The sequence below is a fragment of the Aotus nancymaae genome, unplaced genomic scaffold, assembly GCF_030222135.1.
Source record: "Aotus nancymaae isolate 86718 unplaced genomic scaffold, 86718_ANA_hifiasm-v0.15.2.pri h1tg000049l, whole genome shotgun sequence".
Lineage (NCBI taxonomy): Eukaryota > Metazoa > Chordata > Mammalia > Primates > Aotidae > Aotus > Aotus nancymaae.
Window position 1 is genome coordinate 34,723,924 of NW_026988463.1, and position 19,201 is coordinate 34,743,124.

At 52.1% G+C, this 19,201-nt stretch overlaps 1 protein-coding gene across 1 annotated transcript; it reads left to right on the forward strand.

Moving 5' to 3' along the window:
• The first annotated feature begins 13,515 nt into the window (after positions 1-13,515).
• GSC2 (goosecoid homeobox 2) lies at positions 13,516-16,778 on the forward strand. Its single transcript, XM_064362911.1, has 3 exons — positions 13,516-13,780; positions 13,891-14,144; positions 14,692-16,778. Exons 1-3 carry the CDS (start codon positions 13,525-13,527, stop codon positions 14,794-14,796), a joined length of 615 nt encoding a protein of 204 aa, XP_064218981.1. The 5' UTR covers positions 13,516-13,524; the 3' UTR covers positions 14,797-16,778.
• Positions 16,779-19,201: the final 2,423 nt, after the last annotated feature.

Here is a 19,201-nt window from a genome sequence, read left to right on the forward strand (position 1 = left end):
AGGCTTTGCTTCTAGGGAACTTGACCTCAACAGTGGGTCCCTGGCAGGTGGCCCTGGGAAGCCCACCTGAAAGACAGCACTCCGAAATTGGCTCCTGCACCGGCAGGGTGGCAATGAGGAGCTGTCACTCTTCTGGTGTTTCTAGCATTTTGTGGTGTCCCGTCTTTGTAGATGCCAAGGTGGCAGGTGGAGAATTGACCGCCCCCAGCCTGGGTCGCTGTGTGACAGTAAGAACTGTCCCTGGGGAAACTGGGATGGGAGACAGTGGTGCAGTGCCCTGGGCACCTGAGAGGTGGGGAGGACACAGGAACTCCAGGAGCCACAGGACTGAGAGGCTGTTGGTAAACACTATCGATTCCTGGAGGAGCCAACATGACAGATCCAGAGACACTGATCAACAGCATGAAGCAGAGTGCCCCGCGCCAGACCCCAGCTCGCACACGCAGAGCCTGGCCTGCAGGTGGACAGAAATGAACAGGAGGCCCCGGAGGTTAGTGGGGCACAGCCGAACTCCAGGCGAGGCAGGGATCTCAACCTAGACCAGGCTCTGGCATCAAAGTGACAGCCCTGATAGTGAAGGAGTGGGATGCTGATGTGTGGGGCGGGATATCTGAGTGGATGCCCTTGAGCACTTTGGTGTTTCGTTTCATTTTGTTTTGTTTTGGGGGATTTATTTGACATGGAGTCTCGCTCTGGTGCCCAGGCAGGAGTGCAGTGGCATGATCATAGCTCACTGCAGCTTCCAATTCCCAGGCTCAACTGATCATCCCACCTCAGCCTCCCAAGTAGTTGGGACTACAGGTGTGCAACACCATGCCCCGCTATGTTTAAAAAAAAAAAATTAGAGATGGGGTCTCACTATGTTGCCTAGGCTGGTTTCAAACTCCTGGCCTCAAGTGATCCTCCTAAATCCTTGGCCTCCTAAGATGCTGGGATTATAGACATGAGCTTTTTTATAGACATCCAGCCCTTTATACCTTTTATATATTTTTCTTGCTTTATTGCACTAAGACTTCCAGGACGACGTGAAATAGAAGTGTCATAGATATCCTTATTTTACTCTTGATTTTAGGGACAAAATGACCATGTTTTGCCACAAAGTATGACAGTAACTGTAGGCTAACTATAGATTATTAATAAAGTGTTTCATTACCTTCCCTTGTTATTCTTTTAAGGTCTGCAGAATCTACAGTTATATCCCCTCCCTGAGTCCTGATATTAGTAATTTGTGTTCCTTTTGTTCTGGTTCAATTTAGCTCATTAATTTTGTTTATCTTTGGCTTTGTTGTTTTCTCTATTTTTGCCTTTTTATATATTTTGACTCTATAAAAAATCTTCTTTTACTTACATGTTTTTTGTTTGTTTGTTTGTTTTTAAGATGGAGCCTCACTCTGTCATCCAGGTTGGAGTGCAGTGGCACGATCATGGCTCGATGCAGTCTTGACCTCCCCACGCTCAGATGATCCTCCCACCTCAGCCTGCTGAGTAGCTGGGACTCCAGGTGTGCACTGCCACACCCGGGTAATTTTTTTGTATTTTTTGTAGAGACGGGGGTCTCTCCATATTGCCTGGGGTGTCTTAAACTTCTGGGCTCAAGCTATCTGCCCTCCTTGGCCTCCCAAAGTGCTAGGGTCTTTTGTTTTTTGAGACGGAGTCTTGCTCTGTCACCCAGATTGGAGTGCAGTGGTGAGATCTCAGCTCACTGCAACCTCCGCCTCCCAAGTTCAAGCGATTCTCCTGTCTCATTCTCCTGAGTAGCTGGGATCACAGGTGCCCACCACCATGCCCGGCTACTTTTTGTGTTTTTAGTACACCACACCACAACATGGGCACCATGTTGGCCAGGCTGGTCTCAAACTCTTGACCTCAGGTGATCCGCCTGCCTCGGCCTCCCAAAGTGTTGGCATTACAGGCATGAGCCACCGCTCCCGGCCTAAAGTGCTAGGATTATAGGCGTGAGCCACTGTTCCCAGTCTATAAAAATATTATTATAATAATAAAAATACTGGCTGGGGACGGTGGCTCACGCCTGTAATCCTAGCACTTTGGGAGGCCAAGGTGGGTGGATCACCTGAGGTCAGGAGTTCAAGACCAGCCTGGCCATCATGGTGAAAACCCCATCTTTAAAAAAATTAAAAATAAATAAAAAATACTATATAAAAGTGATCAATCACTTTTCTCTATTGTTCAGATTGGGTAACTTTTTTTTTTTGAGACAAGTTCTTGCTCTGTCACCTGGGCTGGAGTGCAGTGGCTCAATCACAGCTCACTGTATCTTTAACCTCCTGGGATCAAGTGATCCTCCCCGCTCAGCCTCCGAGTATCTGGGACTACAGGCATGCACCACCACACCTGGCTAACTTTTGTATTTTTCATAGTAATTCAAGTGGGGTTTCACCATGTTGCCCAGACTGGTCTCAAACTCCTGAGTTCAAGTGACCTGCTTGCCTTGGCTTCCCAAAGTGCTGGGATTACAAGTGTGAGCCACCGTCCTGTCCCAGATTGGATAATTTCTATTATCCAACTAGTCTCAAACTGACTCTTCTGTCATCTCTCTTCTGCTGTTAAGCCTATTTAAGAAATTTTTTATTTCTGATGTTCCATTTTTCAGCTCTAGAATTTTTATTTATTTATTTTTTAAGATAGAGTTTCACTTGCCTAGGCTAGAGTGCAACAGTTCCATCTCAACTCACTACAACGTCCGCCTCCTGGGTTCAAGCAATTCTCCTGCCTCAGCCTCCCAAGTAGCTAGGATTACAGGCACCCACCACCATGCCTGGCTAAATTTTTGTATTTTTAGTAGAGAGAGGGTTTTATTATGTTGGCCAGGCTGGTCTCAAACTCCTGACCTCAGGTGATCCGCCCACCTCGGCCTCCTAAAGTGCTGTAATTACAGGCGTGAGCCACCACACCCAGCCTACTTAGTTATTTTTAAAGTTTCTTTTTCTCAGCAGAGTGCAGTGGCTCATGCCTGTAATCCCAGCACTTTGCAAGGCTGAGGCTGGTGGATCACCTGAAGTCAGGAGTTCAAGACCAGCTTGACCAACGTGGTGAAACCCCCATCTCTACTAAAAATACAAAATTAACCGGGTCTGGTGGCAGGCACCTGTAATCCCAGCTACTTTGGAGGCTGAGGCAGGAGAATCGCTTGAACCCAGGAGGCAAAGGTTGCAGTGAACTGAAATCACTCCACTGCACTCCAGCCTGGGGGCCAAGAATGAAACCGCGTCTCAAAAAAAAAAAAAAATGAGCAAAGAAGCTGGGCACAGTAGCTCACACCTGTGATCCCAATACTTTGTTAAGTCAAGGCTGGCCAATCACTTGAGGCCAAGAGTTCGAGACCAGCCTGGCCAACCTAGCGAAACCCTATCTCTATTAAACATACAAAAATTAGCTGGGCATGGTGGCAGGTGCCTGTAATCTCAGCTACTCAGGAGGCTGTGGTATGAGAATCACTTGAACCAGGAAGTGGAGGTTGCAATGAGCTGAGATCTTGCTACTGCATTCCAGCCTGGGTGACAGAGCAAGACTCCGTCTCAAAAAAAAAAAAAAATCACAATGAGAAAACACTTCACCCCCACTAAGGTGTCTATACATTTTAAAACCAGAAAACAACAAATGTTGTTGAGGACATGGATAAAGTAGCACTCTTATGGGAACCAGCTGCAGCTGTGGAAAGTTTGGTGGATTCTCAACACCCTAAACATAGAATTACCATGCAGCCCAGCAGTTCCGCTCCTCGGCATATACCCAGAAGAGCTGAATGCAGGAACTGAAGCAAGTGCTTTATGCCCGTGTTCACAGCTGCGCTATTCTGTCACAGGAGTCAGAGGGTGGAAACAACCCGAGGATACTGGAGGGATAAGTGGATAAACAAGATGTGGTCTGCACATGCAGTGCAGTGTTATTCAGCCATAAGCCCCACTTGCCAGGGGCTGGGAGTTCGGGGAAGGGCAGTTACTGTGCAGTGGGTACAGAGTCTCTGATTAGGATGATGGAAGGCTCTGGGAATGACCGTGGAGAGGGTTACACAGCCTTGTGAATATCCTTAATACACACTTGTATCTCACACCTAGAAATGGTTAAAATGAACCTGGGCAAATAAGTGAGACCCGGTCTCTACAAATATACAAAAATCAGGTGTGCATGGCGGATGCCTATGGTCCCAGCAGCTGTGGAGGCTGAGGTGGGAGGATCGCTGGAGCCCAGGAGATCGAGGCTGCAGTGAGCCAGGACTGCACCACTGCACCACTGCACTCCAGCCTGGGCAATAGAGCAAGACCCCCTCGCCAAAAAAAAAAAAAAAAAAAAAAGGTTAAAATGGTAAATGCTATGCTATCTTTATTTTTTTTTATTTTATTTATTTATTTTTTTTTTTGAGACGGAGTTTCGCTCGTTACCCAGGCTGGAGTGCAATGGCGCGATCTCGGCTCACCGCAACCTCCGCCTCCTGGGTTCAGGCAATTCTCCTGCCTCAGCCTCCTGAGTAGCTGGGATTACAGGCACGCGCCACCATGCCCAGCTAATTTTTTGTATTAGTAGAGACGGGGTTTCACCATGTTGACCAGGATGGTCTCGATCTCTTGACCTCGTGATCCACCCGCCTCGGCCTCCCAAAGTGCTGGGATTACAGGCTTGAGCCACCGCGCCTGGCCGCTATCTTTATTTTACATTAAAAACATAAGTAAAAATAATAGAAGGGCAGAAGGAGGTCACCTGCCCAGTGAAATGTCTCAGTGCTCTACCCAGTGTCCAGCCAGTTCTCAGGCCCAGACTTCCTCTGCTGAAGTCTCCTTCCCACGAGGAAGGAGCAAGTAACACCATGAAAAGCATTTCTCATAGTGGTTCCCCTCATCCTTCCGCAAAGGGGCCTGTGTCTGCTTACCCCGGTAGTCGTGTGCTGGGGAAAGGGAAAACTCAGATCTTTCTAGTGCTGTTGGATATTGGCTCCAAGTCGGCACTGATCCCTGGGACCCAAAGTGCCCCTGTGGCCTCCCTGCTACAGCAGCAGCACAGACAGCCAGGCAGGAAGCAAAGTCCTGGCCCAAGTCCGTCCCATGGTGGGTCCAGCAGTTGATGAACTACCTGTGGGTTATTTCTGCAGCTTCTGAATATGTAAGTGGAATAGACATATTTAGTATTTGGCAGAATTTTCACAGTGATTTCTAACCTTTAGAGTACCAACTGAAAAATCACATGATGTATAAATTTAGAAAGGAGACTTCATTTTCTTTTCTTTAGAGTGTCACTCTGTCACCCAGGCTGGAGTGCAGTGGTACAATCATAGCTTACTGCAGTCTCAAATTCCTGGGCCCAAGAGATCCTCCCACCTCAGCTTCCCGAGTAGCTGAGGCCACAGGTGCACACCACCATACCTGCTAACTTTTTTATTTTTTGTAGAGATGGGGTCTCACTATGTTGCCCAGACTGGTCTCCAACTGCTGGCCTCAAGGGATCCTCTCACCTCAGCCTCCCAAAGTGCTGGGATTATGGAATCACAGGCATGAGCCACCCTGCTCTGCCAACTTTATTTCTTATAAAGGGTTATATATAGCCCACAAGGCAGCCAGGCTGGAAAGTGTAGCCTCTCGCAGAGACCAAAAGGCACTTTGAGGGAGAGAGAGGTGAAACAGGAATTTATGATGAATAGGATGGCCAAGTATACACATTTAACAGGATCTGGGAGGAGCTGTGAATATTCACGAAGGAGAAACATGTGCATATGTGATAAGCAAATATGCATATCACATGCAGCCACGTTTACTTTGGGGTGGAGACTTTACATTTAAACGCATTATGATTAGTCCCTACATGTCAAAAGGTGAAGCAGGGACTGACATGAAGGCACGCAAGAGCACAGCCTCTGTAAACCAGCCAGAACCGGTCTGGGGTGGGTGGTCTTTTTATCAGAAGGAAGTTGCTAAAACCAGTCTCTTGTCCTATCAAAGCTGTAGTTGTAGCTTGTAGAACAGGAGGGTCAGTTAGTGTCTGGTTAGTGTCTGGTTGAATTGTGATTGTTTTAATATCGTTCATCTTGAGGCCAGCGCTTGTTTGTTAGAGGAAAAAAAACCCACCGGGTACAGTGTTAACTGTTAGAGGAAAAAAAACCGCCGGGTACAGTAGCTCACACCTGTAATCCCAGCACTTTGGGAGCTGAGGCGGGCGGATTATCTGAGGTCAAGAGTTCGAGACCAGCCTGAGTGACATGGAGAAACCCCGTCTCTACTAAAAATATAAAATTAGCCAGGCATGGTGGCGCATGGTTATAAGCCCAACTACTTGGGAGGCTGAGGGAGGAGAATTGCTTGAACCTGGGAGGCAGAGGTTGCAATGAGCCGAGATTGCACCATTGCACTCTAGCCTAGGCAACAAGAGAGAAACTCCATCTAAAAAAAAAAACAAAGAAAAAGAAAACCTCTGACAGAATATAGTTTCTGTAAGGCCGGTTGCCTCTTCGGGAGCTCGGATGCACAGCCTCCCCCACTTCTTTTTCAAAAGCTTGGACAAGCCCAGACGAGCTCAGGCAACCTCAGACATGCTCAGGCTTGTTCCCTTCTCCCATGCTCGCACAGCCTGACCTTCCCTTAAAAGAGCCCAGTATGCAAACAAGGTGCTGTAACCCTAGCCTCTTGCTAACCAATAGCAGCCGAGTCTTAACAACCAATAGCAGCCAAGTCTTAACAACCAATAGCAGCCGAGTCATTCCAACCAACAACAAGCCAAGTCCTAGGTCAAGGCTTGTAAATTACCCAATAGCAGTTCTGCTCTCCCACAACCAATCGAGCTGTTTGACTCCCTATAAAAACCCATGTCGACGAGGAGTTTGCGTGACTTCTCCGGCTCCTCCTGTCGGACCGCAGAGCCTTACCTGGGAGCATGAATAAATTCTTTTGCATTGGATTATTTTCGTGCTGGCCTCAGTTTCTTTGTTTTATCCTCCGCGAGAACAGACCTTACAGTTTCTTCTTTAAGTGTAGGGATGTGTGACTTAACCCTTGCCTGGCGTGGTCTTTGGTCCTATTTATAATTTGCTGTCTTTTTGCCACAGAGCCTGTTCTGTTGGTCTGATGATCTCTACTTTAACATTAATGTTGGTCAGTTGTTGTGTCTAAACCGCAAAAGGGGGCAGGGTACAGCAAGGCGCGTCTGACCTTCCATCCTGTCATGGCTGTTAACTCAGTTTTTAAAGTTTCTCTGGGGTCCCTTTGGTCAAGGGGAGGGGATCTTTTCAGGCTGTGGGAGTGCTTAGGATTTTACTTTTAGTTCTCAAGAGTGAGAAATATTCTGCAATGAAGGTGACATGAAAGTTCCTGAACTGCCCCCTACCAAGATAAGAAGCCAATGCTTTTAACCAGGAAGGATAGCAGACCTTAGAGGCCTCAGTAAAGTCTGAGAGGCTGGCCGGGCACAGCTGCTTACACCTTGTAATCCCAGCACTTTGGGATCGCTTGAGACAGTAGTTTGAGACCAGCCTAGGCAACATAGTGAGATGACAGGTGTGTCTACAAAAAAATATAATTTAGCCAGGCGCGACAGTGCACGCCTGCAGTCCCAGCCACCTGGAAGGCTGAGGCAAGGGAATTGCCAGCGCCCAGCGTGGTGAGGTTGCAATGAGTGCTGATCACACCACTGCACTCCAGCCTGGGCGACAGATCAAGACCCTGTCTCAAAAAAAAATAAATAGGCCAGGCACGGTGGCTCATGCCTATAATCCCAGCACTTTGGGAGGCTGAGGCGGGTGGATCACGAGGTCGAGAGATCGAGACCATCCTAGCCAACGTGGTGAAACCCCGTCTCTACTAAAAATACAAAAATTAGCTGGGCATGGTGGGGTGCACCTGTAGTCCCAGCTACTTTGGAGGCTGAGGCAGGAGAATTGCTTTAACCCAGGAGGCGGAGATTGCAGTGAGCCGAGATCGCACCACTGCACTGCAGCCTGGCGCCTGGTGACAGAGCAAGACTCTGTCTCAAAATAAATAAATAAATAAATAACGATTGAAAGGAGGTTGCAACGTGATCCTTAGCAAATCCCAGTTTAATACATTATCTGGCTCCTGCAAAAACCAGTGGATCGTGTTGTTTAATTTCAAGACCAGAAGGACACGTCCACGACCGGATAAAGGGCACCTATGAAAAATCCTCAGCTAACATCACACTTAATGGTGAAGACCGAATCATTTTCCTCCGGGATCAGGAACAACACAAGGATGTCCACTCTTGCCACTTCAACTCAGCATTGTATTGAAAGCTCTAGGCTGGGTGCGGTGGCTCACATCTTCAATCCCAGCACTTTGGGAGGTTGAGGCCGGTGGATCACCTGAGGTCAGGAGTTTGAGACCAGCTTGGCCAACATGGCAAAAACCCATCTCTACTAAAAATATACAAAAATTAGCCAGGCATGGTGGTGCATGCCTGTAATCCCAGGTACTTGGGAGGCTGAGGCAGGAGAATCACTTGAACCCAGGCGGCAGAGGTTGCAGTGGGCCAAGATCATACCATTGCACTCCAGCTGGGCAACAGAGTGAGACTGTCAAAGAAAGAAAGAAGGAAGGAAGGAAAGAGAAAGAAAGAAAAAGAAAGAAGAAAGAAAGGAAAAGAAGGAAGGAAAGGAGGGAAGGAGGAAAGAAAAAAAAAGCTCTACGATTAGGTAAGAAAATGAAATAAAAGGCGTCAGTATTATCAAGTGATCTCTGTTCATAAATGACATAATCCTGTACACATAGAATGCTAAAGAATTCACAGTAGCTCATACCTGTAATTTCAGCACTTCGGGAGGCCCAGGTGGGAGGATTGCTTGAGGCCAGGAGTTTGAGACAAGCCTGGGCAACATAGCAAGATCCCATCTCTACAGGAAAACAAAAATTAGCTGGTCTGTTGGACAAGAGGTTGTTGTTCAAAAAAGAAAGAAAAGAAAGAAAATCAGCCAGGCATGGTGGCACAAACCTTTAGGCCCAGCTACTCAGGAGGCTAACATGTGAGGATCCCTTGAGCTCAGGAGTTCTAGGTTACAGTGGGTTATGATCATACCCACTGTGTGGGCTGTGAAGCAGCCCTTTATGTACTGGGATTTGTTTTGTTTTAGTTAGAGGCAAAGTCTTGCTGTATCGCTCAGGCTGGAGTGCAGTGGCATGATCATGACTCACTGCAGCCTCAACTTCCAGGCTGAAGCAATCCCCCCGCCTCAGGCTCCCGAGTAGCTGGGACCACAAGCACGTGCCACCATCAAAACTAATTTTTTTTTTTTTTTTTTTTTTTTTTTTTTTTTTTTTTTTGAGATGGAGTTTCGCTCTTGATACCCAGGCTGGAGTGCAATGGCGCGATCTCGGCTCACCGCAACCTCCGCCTCCTGGGTGCAGGCAATTCTCCTGCCTCAGCCTCCTGAGTAGCTGGGATTACAGGCACGCGCCACCGTGCCCAGCTAATTTTTTGTATTAGTAGAGACGGGGTTTCACCATGTTGACCAGGATGGTCTCGATCTCTTGACCTCGTGATCCACCCGCCTCGGCCTCCCAAAGTGCTGGGATTACAGGCTTGAGCCACCGCTCCCGGCCCAAAACTAATTTTTACAGTTTTTTTTGTAGTCGGGCGCTTTGGCCCATGCCTGTAATCCCAGCACTTTGGGAGGCCGAGGTGGGTGGATCACCTGAGGTCAGGAGTTCAAGACCAGCCTGGCCAACATGGAGAAACCCCGTCTCTACTAAAAAATAGAAAAAAATAGCTGAGGGTGGTGGCACACACCTGTAATCCCAGCTACTTGGGAGGCTGAGGCACAACAATCGCTTGAACCCAGGAGGCGGAGGTTGCAGTGAGCACAGATTGCACCACTGCACTCCAGCCTGGGCAACAGAGCAAGACTCCATCTCAGAGAAAGACAAAACTTTTGTAGAGATGGAGGTCTCGCTCTGTTGCCCAGGTTGGTCTTGAACTCTGGCCTCAAGTGATCCTCCCACCTCAGCCTCCCAAAGCATCGGGATTACAGGAGTGAGCCTCTGCGCCCAGCCCTAAATCTTGTTTTTTGAATCATATCTTCTCTCTTATTTTGGTAGCTAGGAGAAGCCAAGCAGCACCTTGAATCTTCTCTCCTTAGCTGGATCATCGTGTTCCCGGGTGCATTGTGTAGCTTCTATTTCCTTTGTGGCTACAGGTGACACTGTTGCTAAACTTCCTGCCACTACATAACAACGGTCTCCTTTCCTCCGTCTTCCAGTAACATTTTCTTCATTTTCCTCTAAGTCCCCAATGTCAGCCTCTGCAAGAGCCTCCCAGCTCCCCAACACTGCCCTGTCTCAAAGCCAATGTCACATGATTTAGGTTTTGTATCAGAAGCACCCCACTTCCAGTACCAGATCCCATTCCGCTTATCTGTAGCTATGTAACAAACCACCTCACCTCAGAGTCATGGAGCTTGACTGGGCTCAGGTAGGGGATTCTCAGTTTTGGTACCTCCTGTGGTTACAGTTCAATGATGGCCGGGTCCAGAGCCATCTGAAAGGCTTCCTCACTCACTCGTAGGTGCCCCATGCTGGGTGTGGATGGGTCCCACAGCTGGTGCTGGTGGCTGGAACACTCCTGTCCTATCCCGAGGCTGACTGTACCCCTCACAGCATGGTGGCTGGGTGCAAAAAGCAAGCATCCCAAGATGTGAGAGAAGGAGCTGAGTCGTCGATCTGCAGATCTGATCTATGTGACTCCTCATATGACTTGGCCTCAGAAACCGTACAATGTCAGTTCTGCTGCATTCTATGGATTAGAAGCAAGTCATTAAGGTTAGCTCATGCTCGGGAAGGAATCCAATTAAACTCCCAAAGGGAGGAATGTCAGATAACCTGCTGGCATGTTTCAGAAGTGCCACAGTGGCCAGGCAGGGTGGCTCACACCTGTAACCCCAGAGCTTTGGGAGGCTGAGGCAGGTGGATTGTTTGAAGTCAGGAGTTCTAGACCAGCCTGGGCAACATATTGAGACCCTACCTATAATTTTTTTTTTTAATTAACCAGGCGTGGTGGCATGTGCCTGTGTTCCCAGCTACTCAGGAGGCTGAGGTGGGAGGATCTCTTGAGCCTGGGTGTTCGAGGCTGCAGTGAGTCATGGTCACCCACTGCACTCCAGCCTGGGTGAAAGAGCAAGACCCTGTTTCAAAAGTAAAAAAAAAAAAAAAAAAAAGCGGGGTGGGAGGGCAGGCCAGGCAGACACAGTGGCTCACGCCTGTAATCCTAACACTTTGGGAAGCTGAGGCAGGCAAATTGCTTGAGCCTGGGAGTTTGAGACCAGCCTAGGCAATATGGCAAAAACCCCATCTCTAAAAAAAAATAGAAACATTAGCTGAACATGGTGGCACACCTGCAGTCCCAGCTGCTTGGGAGGCTGAGGCAGGAGGATCACTTGAGCCCAGGAGGCCAAGGCTGCAGTGAGCCATGATCGCACCACTGCACTCCAGCCTGGGTGACAGAATGAGACCCTGTCTCAAAAAATAATACAAAATAGAAAGTAAACTTTTTGAAGAAGTGCCACAGTGGGCCATTTACCAAGGTGGACTGGTGAAGAGGCAGGGCACACACAGAGGTAGATAGGTGGAAGAGAATGAACACTGGAGGTGGACAGGTGGGCAGTGGCCCATTTATAAAAGTGGGGAACATAGGGCAAGAAAGGGATTTTGAGAAGACCTTGGGTTCCTTTCTGGCACGGTGACCGGGAGAACTTTATTGGTGGTGGAGATGGAGATGTAGAGCAGGCTCCCTAAACATTATCCTGGAGCAGAGAGAGAGGCCAGGCTGGAGGTGCACTTGTGAGTCACTGTCACAAAGACAGTGCCTGGAGCGCCAAGGCTGGAGGAGGCCTCAAGGTTGAGAACGGGAAGAGATGGAGGAATGGCCAGGGCTCAGAGGAAGAGGGCTCAGCAAATGTTAGGGTGGCTCTCCTGACTAATGACCCTGCCTCCCCCATGGTAGCAGAACTCTGATTTTGGAGGATGGTCCAGATGCAGTTCTGTGAGGGAGGTTTGCTGGGGGAGGAGGGACCACCAGCAGTCCAAAGAAACATGGGAGGAGATGAAATGTGTGGGGCTGTGGCAGCCATTCTACCACCAGGATGTGGGGGGTGGGGGTTGGCAGAGCCACTCCTGGAGATGATGGCTCCATCACTGAGCCTTGGGACTAACAACCCCTGGGAGCCCTATGTGGGAGCTCTTGTGACAGGAACTAAATCGGCAGGTTCTGTCACATGATGTCCACAGCACTTTCACTGATGGAGAGTGGGAATGGCAAAGTCTTGCAGAGGGGCTGGTGGCGGGAGGAGCGCAGGAATGCACGTCGCCCTGCGGGTCGGCCAGGTTCTAACCGTGTCACACCTAGCCACTGAGCCTGCAGAGCGCCTACAGTTCAGTTCACTACAGTTTAGATTGTGAAAGACAAGCCGAGAGGCTGAAGGCCCCCGTGGAGGTCACACGGCCAGAAAGTGACAACTGGGTACGAGCCAGTCCGTCTGTTTGTCAGTGCCATGAGGCCCATACTGTATTTTCGGAGGGCAAGAGGAGAGGGTCTTAAGCTGAAGTGACCGTCCCGCTGTCCTGAGCCGCTTCACTGAGGGTGCAATAATGTAGCCAAGTGCGGGTCACCAGCGCTGTGGCAGAAGGGACCGAGGACGGTGTGATTAGAGTAGGACTTGCCTGGGCAGAGAGCAAGGAGGGGAGCCCACCTGAGACAGCTCCTGGAGAGCAGTGACAGTGCAGGGAAGGGCGAGGTGCAGTGCTGGGATGTTTTCGCCGGGATTCTGGGACCAGTGGGAATGCCGGAAGACGGGCATGGTGGGTGCCGAGGAGAGGCCTCCGAGGGGGCCAGGGAGGTCTCATTGACTCAGGTGAAGAGACCGAGAACTGGGGGCTCCCGGCAGCCCAGGCTTCCTGCCGCGCTCCCACGCCCTCCAGGACCATGAGACCCTGGCTCCGAGGTGGCTGGCCGGTTCGGGACGCGGGCGGGTTCCGGCTCGCGAGGGCGGCGGGAATTTGCAAGTGGTGTTGGGCACCATGGAGGCTGCGGTTCAGGAGTTTCGGGTGCGATGCTAGGCTTGGCTTCTCCAGGCGTGCTGAGCCGCCACGGTAGGACCCCAGAGTGGACTAGGAACCAGGCCAGGCCGAACGCGGGGGAGCCACCAGAGGCTGGGCCAGGAGGCACCAGCGCGCTCTACGCGGCTGCCAGGGTCGGGGTGCCCTCTGGGCTACTGCCATGTCCCGTAAGCGGCGGGGAGACGGCCCTCCGCCTTTTCCCGCAAGTTGCCCTGCCCGCGTGAGCGGCGAGTCTGGGTGGGACAGGAGGACGCAGGAGGGGGCACAGGGCAGTGGGAGTTTATCCCCGCAGCTCCCCCGGCCCCCGCGCGCGGAGGCAGAGCGGCAGCAGTCGGGGATTAGCGCGCTCGCGGCCAGCGCTGCGGGATTAACCCGCGTGGACTGGGCGCCCGGCCCGGGGATTACTGCGCGCTCCCCTCGACGTATATATTCCCGCGGCGGCGGCGGCAGCTGGGCCGGGCCGGGCATGGCGACAGCTGGGGGCGCGGCGAGCCGCAGGGGCCCCGGGCGGCCCTGCCCCTTCTCCATTGAGCACATCCTCTCCAGCCTGCCCGAGCGGAGTCCCCCGGCCCGGGCCGCTTGCCCACCGCAGCCCGCCGGTCGCCAGATCCCCGCGGAGTCGGAGGAGCACAGGGTGCCCGATACTGCGCCCTGCACCTGCTGCTGCTGCTGCGGCGCCCGCGCGGCGCCCTGTGGGCGCCCGGAGGCGGCCGCCGGGCTGGGTGAGTGGGCGAGGGGAGGGGCGCGGGCCCAGCTAGGGACCCCTGGGCGCCGCGCGGTGGGTGCCGAGCTTGGCCCCCGCCCCGCGCCTCACCGCGCCCTCGCCCCGCAGGCACGGGGCTGGCGTGGCCGCTGAGGCTGGGTCCCGCGGTGCCCTTGTCTCTGGGCGTGCCAGTCGGAGGTTCCGGGGCGCTGCCGGGCGCGGTCGGCCCGGGCCAGCAGCGGCGCACGCGGCGCCACCGCACCATCTTCAGCGAGGAGCAGCTGCAGGCGCTCGAGGCGCTCTTTGTGCAGAACCAGTACCCTGACGTGGGCACGCGCGAGCGCCTGGCCGGCCGCATCCGCCTTCGCGAGGAGCGCGTGGAGGTGGGTACCCTGCCCAGCCTGTACTCAGCGCGCGCGGGCCGCGGCTGCACTGCAGTGGGGTCCCGGGGGTCCCGGCGGGCAGGCGCCCTTGCAAAGACCGCCTCGACCCAAGCACCGCCCTACGCGTCAGAGGAGGAGACTCCGGCACGGCGCTGGGCGTCTGGGTGCACGAGGAGCGGGTGAATGCGGGTGGATGGCGCTTGAACCGGACGGGAGGGCTACTTTTGTTTTACCTTTTCCCCCACCTTTTTCCTGATGACGAAAGGGGCGCGCATTAACATCCGTTATTTGGGAAATTCGGCAGACCCCAGAACCCAAGAAAGGGCGTCCTGGTCGCCGCCCGGCGGAGGCTGGGGCGGGTATGAAGGGGGTTCCCTTGCCGCGTCCAAGCCCACCGAGTCTGTACGCAGCGGATAGGAGCAGGTGGCGCACAGGTGTCCGCCCACACTCCTGTCGCGAAGCTCCCCTCCCAGGCCCTGTGGGACCCTAGGGAGCTGGTGGGACGTGGGACCTGGGGCTGGGACTGAGCGTTACATCCCCCCACCAGGTCTGGTTCAAGAACCGCCGGGCCAAATGGCGACACCAGAAGCGCGCATCGGCTTCCGCGAGGCTCCTTCCTGGCGTCAAGAAGTCCCCCAAGGGGAGCTGCTGATGACTCTGGGAGCTGCCCCTGGGCTCGGCCACCCTCTCTGGGATCTTTGGAGCTGGCGCTGAGAGGACAGATGTACCCGAAAAGGAGCTGGGAGAAGACACCCGCCTCCTCCGCCCGTCTCCACAGCTCCTTGCCTCCAGCAGCTTGTTCTGCCGTGGCGTTGGGGACAGGGTCCCCTGTGCTTGGTGTTCCAAGGCAGTGGGAGTGACGAGTCCCTTGGGGGTGGGCTGGGGCATAGAGCAGCTTCCTCACCCCCCACCACCCCAAGAGGCACTAACTCCACCCCAGGAGGGGAACCACTCCGTATCAACCCGGGACCCAGAGTCCTCCGCTGCGGAGCCTCTCTGCGCACCCTGGGGCATGCTGGCCTCCCTCTTCTCGGTGTGGACATTGACCCAACTTGACCTGGCCCGCCCTCCCCCAGCGGGAAGCGGGGTGGGGTTCATGTCTGCACAGTCCGGGGTTGCAGGCTTCCCAGGCCCTGGGCTGGGCCTATCTGTAGAAGAAGAAGGTTGCAGGAGCGATTCCAGGAGCCCCTCCCCAGCCCCTTCACCTTCCAGCCTCGCGCTGATACGGAGAAACAAACAGGCAACTTCAGATACCGCAGAAGCCGCCCAGAGTCTCAAGTCCACCTTGGCTCCGCTCCCACACCCAGCAAAGAGCTGTCCTTCTCCTTCCTTCCCAGGGAGGGGGTGTTTAGGGTACAGCTGTCTTTGAGAGGAGCACAGCCTCCGAGGCCTTAGTCTCTGCACCAGGGTGCTCCCCAGCAGAGGATTCTGCTCCATGGATGGTGGCCTGGGGCCAGCCTTGGCCTCTAGGCTACTGCAAACCTGCCCGTGGGTGGGGGTCCCCGGCTTCCTCCTGGGGTTTTCATGCTGTGGGGTCGGCCTCCCTTACAGCAATCTCTGCCATCCTAGGGTAGGGGAAGATGAGGTTGGATTGGGGAGACCCCGATACTGCTGTCTGGGAAGATGCCTGCCCTCTCCTTCTTTATCCTGGCTCAGGGCGAAAGGCACCATGAAAAGAAACCTGTGATTCCCCAAGTAGTCCCTACAGTGGGTCCGAAGCATCTCACATCCCCCTCAGCTGGCTTGAGCACTCCGTTCTGTCTCCTTACAGATCCTAGAGGGAATGGGGCAGTTCTACCTGCAAGAGACAAAGTCCATCTCTAAAAGCAGGGCTGCAGAAGCCAGGGCTGCAGCTCCCGGGACACCCCAAGGCTGGCCAGCTTGGATAACACCAAGCAAGGCTGGTGTCCCCAGTCAGAACTGCCCTGAGACTGCTGGGTGTCCCTAGCATGGGCGCTCCCGCCTCTACCCCTAGCAGGCACACTGCTGATTGTCACAAAACTCTTCTCCCTGAACCCCAGTCTTACCCTTGAGGACTGAACAGACTACCTGTGGACATGCCGGTGTCCTGGTCAGCTCCCTTGCGGGCAGGGACGCTCCCATCTCATGGGCTCCAGGCCCCTCGCGCTCCTTCGTTGAATGGCCGTCTGTCATTGTATCAGAAGCCCTGATCAGAGCTTCTGGAGCATCACCTCCCAGGGCTCAGTGGCTGTGTCGCCCTCCTGAATTTGCTCCTTGAGCTCTATCTGCTCCTTGGCAGGCTGACCCCCACAGCCGGTTGTTAATATAGCCATCCTTCAGACTCACACCCAGGGGCTCCCTTCTCACCTTCACCCTCTCCCTGGTTTATCTTTTACCCTCAGACTCCGATTCCCATCTTTCTGCCACATTTACGTCTCAAGCCCAGGCCCCTCCCTTGAGCCAGGTATTTATCTCCAGCTGTCCCCTTGACTACTCCACCTGGAAGCCCACAGGTCACATGTCTGCAGTGAGCTCTTCTGTGCAAACCAGGTACATGAGCCAGGGAGCCAGTGATCACTGGACCGCTCCCTCTCCTGATCATCCACTATAGCCAGGCTGATGGCAAGCCAATTTACGTTTATCAATAAATCAGTAAATCCCAGAATCTCTCCAGCTCTAATTGCACCAGTCAGATGTGAGCCACCGTCACCTCTCACCTTGACCACTGCAACTGTGTCCAGTCTTGTCCACCTGCACCCACACTGGCTCTGCTTTTTTGTTTGTCACTTGGCTGGTTTGTTTGAGGCAGGGTCTTGCTCCATCACCCAGGCTGGACTGCAGTGGTGTGATCATGGCTCACTACAGCCTCCAGCTTCTGGGCTCAAGCAGCCCTCCCGCTTCAGCCTTCTGAGTAGCTAGGACCACATGTGGGCACCACCACACCTAGCTAATTTTAAAATATTTTTGTAGAGATGATGTCTTGCCATGTTGGCCAGGCTGGTCTCAAAACTTCTGGTCTCAAACGATCAACCTGCTAGGCCTCCCAAAGTGCTGGGATTATAGGCATGAGCCACTGTGCCTGGCCTGCCTCTCAATTCAGAATAAAGACAAATCACCTCACCATATCCCACAAGGCCCCATGCAGCCTGGCCCTGCCTCTCTGGCATCATCTCACAACTCACTGCACTCTGCATTTCCAAAGGTCTTCTTTGGAATTGCCTTGCTCCCTTCCACCACTGGGCCTTTGCACATGCGCTTTTCACCTGACCAATGCCTGTTTGTTCATCTTTTTAATCTGCCATCACTTTCTACCTGGGGAAACTTCTCTGACCTCCCGAATTAGGTCAAGATTCCCCAAGTACAAATTCTTCTTGCACAGACAACAGCTGGAATTTTACACCTATTTGTGGGATGATCTAACAAGTGTCTTTATCTTCCCCATGGCACTGTCACCTCTACAAGGGCAGCAGCAGCACACTGCCCTTCCCAGTGAATGAAGGGATGCCTGCATGTTGTAAAAGCAAAATTGTACTAAATTGTTCTAGGGCAGAATTTATTTGTCCCGACATAATTCACATCCTCCTTTTGGGAAGAAATTCCTGAAAAATGCCTAGGCAATTTTCTTGTCCACTTGAATTATATATTATATGTGTGTGTGTGTGTGTATATATATATATATATTTGGACAGAGTCTCACTCTGTCACCCAGGCTGGAGTGCAGTGGCATGATCTCTGCTAACTGCAACTTCTGCCTCCTAGGTTCAAGCAATTCTCCTACTTCAGCCTCCCGAGTAGCCGGGACTACAGGTACCCACCAACATGCCCAGCTAATTTTTGTATTTTTTTTTTTTTTTTTTTAGTAGAGTCAGGGTTTCACTATGTTGGCCAGGCTGGTCTCAAACTACTGCCCTCAAGTGATCTGCCCGCCTGGGCCTCCCAAAGTGCTGGGATTATAGGCCTGAGTCACTGTGCCTGGCCTTGAATGAGAATTATCCCTCTTCTAGGAAGCCCACTCTGGCATTTGGGGGCCCAATAATTTTTTTTTTTTTTTTTTTTTTTTTTTTTGAGACAGACTTTTGTTCTTGTTACCCAGGCTGGAATGTAATAGCACGATCTCAGCTCACTGCAACTTCCACTTCCTGGGTTGAAGCGATTCTCCAGCCTCAGTCTTCTGAGTAGCTGAGATTACAAGCATCCACAACAATGCCCGGCAAATTTTTTTTTTTTTTTTTTTTTTTTTTTTTTTTTTGTATAATTAGTAGAGATGGGTTTTCGCCATGTTGGCCAGGCTGGTCTCGAACTCCTGACCTCAGGTGATCTGCCCACCTCAGCCTCCCAGAGTGCTGGGTTTGCAGAATAATTTTTAACTAAACATTTCTTAATTGAACCACCGTCTTGTTCTTTCTTTTATCTTTTGTTAGATAACTATAAAAAATAATTGTTTTGGCCAGATGCCGTGGCTTACGCCTGTAATCCAGAACTTCGGAAGGCTGAAACGGGCGGATCACCTGAGGTCGGGAGTTCTACTAAAAATATAAAATTAGCCGGGCGTGGTGGAGCATGCCTGTGATCCCAGCTACTCAGGAGGCTGAGGCAGGAGAATTGCCTGAACCCAGGAGGCGGAGGTTGTGGTGAGCCGAGATCGTGCCATTGCACTCCAGCCTGGGGAATAAGAGCGAAACTCCGTCTCAAAAAAAAAAAAAAATTTTGTTTTAAGGCCTTTTTCTTGCATAAAGCTTAAAAAATTCTATATAAGCAAATTTTCTGGAGCGTATTTTTGTTGAATAATCTCGAAGCATTCGTTGTGCTTATTTGTGGGAAATTGGAATTCTAAAGCCTTTGGGCCCTGCAGAGCTAGAATTTCTGGCATGAAGGACACGTTCTATAGCCCCCACCGCCACAGCGCCTCCTCGTGTTCACAGCATTGACAAGCATGAATAGCGGGGGAGGCAGGACAAAGACTACAACTCCCATAAGAGCTAGCATTTTTAGTGACGTCTGTACGGGGGCCGGGCTGGCCTTTTAGATCCACAGCTTTCCCATTGGTCAACTATTGGAGACGCCTGCGCAAATGGTGCAGTTCCGCCCCCTTCACC